Source organism: Eptatretus burgeri, chromosome 4 (assembly GCF_056783735.1).
Source record: "Eptatretus burgeri isolate ZD-2024b chromosome 4, Ebu_testis_v1, whole genome shotgun sequence".
Taxonomy (NCBI): domain Eukaryota; kingdom Metazoa; phylum Chordata; class Myxini; order Myxiniformes; family Myxinidae; genus Eptatretus; species Eptatretus burgeri.
Window position 1 is genome coordinate 382,790 of NC_140964.1, and position 2,443 is coordinate 385,232.

General features: G+C 49.0%; 1 protein-coding gene across 1 annotated transcript in view; it reads right to left on the minus strand.

Moving 5' to 3' along the window:
- Positions 1-293: 293 nt before the first annotated feature.
- LOC147027292 (uncharacterized) overlaps positions 294-2,443 on the minus strand; it is a 3,836-nt gene continuing 1,686 nt past the window's right edge. Inside the window, 6 exon segments of the mRNA XM_085876115.1 lie at positions 294-406; positions 459-750; positions 830-871; positions 998-1,705; positions 1,707-1,922; positions 2,068-2,119. Of these exon segments, the coding sequence (XP_085732241.1) occupies positions 294-406; positions 459-750; positions 830-871; positions 998-1,705; positions 1,707-1,922; positions 2,068-2,119 (1,423 nt within the window).

Below are 2,443 nucleotides of genomic sequence, written 5' to 3' on the forward strand. Positions count from 1 at the left end.
TCCCATGGAACCTCTGCATGGTTCCAACCAGGCATTTCAGTCTTTCCTCAAACAAGCCACTCTCTGTCATCCACTTGCTTCAGGTGTGTTTAACGCTCTGCCCGAGATGTCTCCACTATTTTTTTTTTTTAATAATCACCCATATCCACTCGTGCCACTCTTATCCCTTCTGTCAGTCTCTCAATTTGCAATCACTCTCGATATACTTTCCAATCCAAATTTTTACATCCCAATATGGCCTGCTTCTTTGGCTCATTGGAAGGGGAGTGAGGGAACGAATCCCTCGTTTCCCATTACACGACCCCGCCCCCTTTCCGCCACGGCTCAAAGGGGTCACGTCTCAATTGGGGTTGTGGTCCACCCCCTCCTCTTCTCCAGGGTTGACGGAAGTCAGGTAAACCCCAATCTGGGGAGCACCCCCCTCCCCCTTCTCCAGGGTTCACTGAAATCAGGAAAACCCCAATCGGGGGAGCGGCCTCCCCCTCTTCTCTCTAACTCCCTGAAGACAGATAAGCCCCATTCAACTAGCCAAACCCCTCGTGTCCTCAGAGAGGTTTGAAGACCAAGTGACACATGGTGGTGTCGCTGCTGGCCGCTTCCTGTTCTAAAATGGGTACGGGGAGTATGTGACACATGCCATTGCCGCTTGCTACTCATCTGCGCTCTACCCCGAAGTTCCTGTGAGGCCGATAGAGAAATTAAAATCCAATTTCTAAAGCCTGCACCTGGATGCAGCACCTCCAACTCTGCAAAAACCCATGCGGAGCTGTCCATTATGGTTTTTGTCCCCTGTGTCAAGTTCTGTCCTGGTGGCATTTCTATTTTCCCATTGCACCTCAAACCTATTTCCTACGTCACCACTCATTCCACACTCAGGACTCCCACACACAGCAGGCTGCACACATTCCAAGGTTATGTGTTCACATTCCACACCTTCAACCTTGCCTGTGTACTGTCGAACTGCCTCGCACCCCAGGGTTACATTCTCGACCGCCACATGAGTACCCACACACGTTTCGGCCATGGCAGCACACACCGGTGCTGTCGTCTGGACTGTGGGCTCACAGCATTCATTCACAGGCACTCCACACACACATTCAGGGGTCAAACATACGTGCAACCCCTCGGACAGAGTCTCCTCATTAACATAAAATCCAATTTCTACCTTAAGCTCATCATCCGCACCATGTATGCATGTGCCCACGTACCTGCTTCGTTCCAGAGTCACCTCGGTCCGGTCGCTTCTCTTCAGCAGGTTGCTCATCATCGGTTTGCCATACTCCTCTGGGGCTGTCAGCTCCACATGCTGGACCTGCTCAAAATGTATTTCATTCGTCAACAACCCCGTATGCTCCCTCAATGTCTCCATCACCAGGGTTTGCTCTAATTGTGGTGTCATCCGACGAGTGGTGTCAATCAAGTCCCGCACCACGAACATTCCTCTCTGTGGTGATGTCACACATCCCACATTATTGTGCTGTTCTACTTCCTGGCTCCATTTTCTGTTCCATTTGAGTCGTCCTTCCTCTCTGAGCCTTTTTAGTTGTCCGTTATCTTTCCGGAGTTTTTCCATCTCCACGTACTCCAACTTTGCTCTCTCCTTTAGTTGGTCAATTTCAAATTCATGCACTTTTTGTTTTCTATCCCACCGTCTCTCATGTTCTTCATTCTCCAATCTCGTCGTTTCTCTCAATCGATTGATTTCCCCTTTCCTGCTTCATTCCTTGTTCTTTCACTACTCTTTTTTCCATCTCATTCTTTAATCTTGCTTTGGCTTCGAACTGTTCGATCTGCACAGTGTGGTACCTTAATGTTTCATTCTCCGTTCTCTCTCTTTCCTCACTTAACATCCTCAGCTTGTTTTCTAATTCCTTCTCTTTGTTTTGGTGTTTCTGTAACTCAGAAGCTTTTTCCCCGAATTCCTTCCTCAGCTCCGCACCTCTTTAGCATGCTTCCTCCCTCATTTCGTCCATTCTCTTACCGTATTCCTTCAGTTGTTCCCAGATATTTCTCTGCTCTTTTTATCTTCTGTTCTCGGATTTCTCCTATCTGATTGCCTGATCTTACCTTTTCCTTCAGTTGTTGCAATTCCACATCATGTTCCCGTTTTTCTTTTAGCCTGGTGTTGGCGCAGTGGTCAGGGCAGCAGCTTGGGATCCAAAAGGTCCTGAGTTCAAGCCCCGTTGCGCCACTGAATTAATACACCAGGGGGTTGACTCAGCCTGTCATCCTTCCAAGGTCGGCGAAATGAGTACCAGTGTACTGGGCCGGTGTATACCCCGGTTAAAATAGGTGTACCATATCCCTGTGTCATAAGAGGCGACCAGGGCTGCGTCAGGAAGGGCATCCGGCGTAAAACATGTGCCAAATCACTATGGGGATCATACGGATGATCCGCTGTGGCGACCCCTAACGGGAGCAGCTGAAAGAAGAAGAGAGTTCC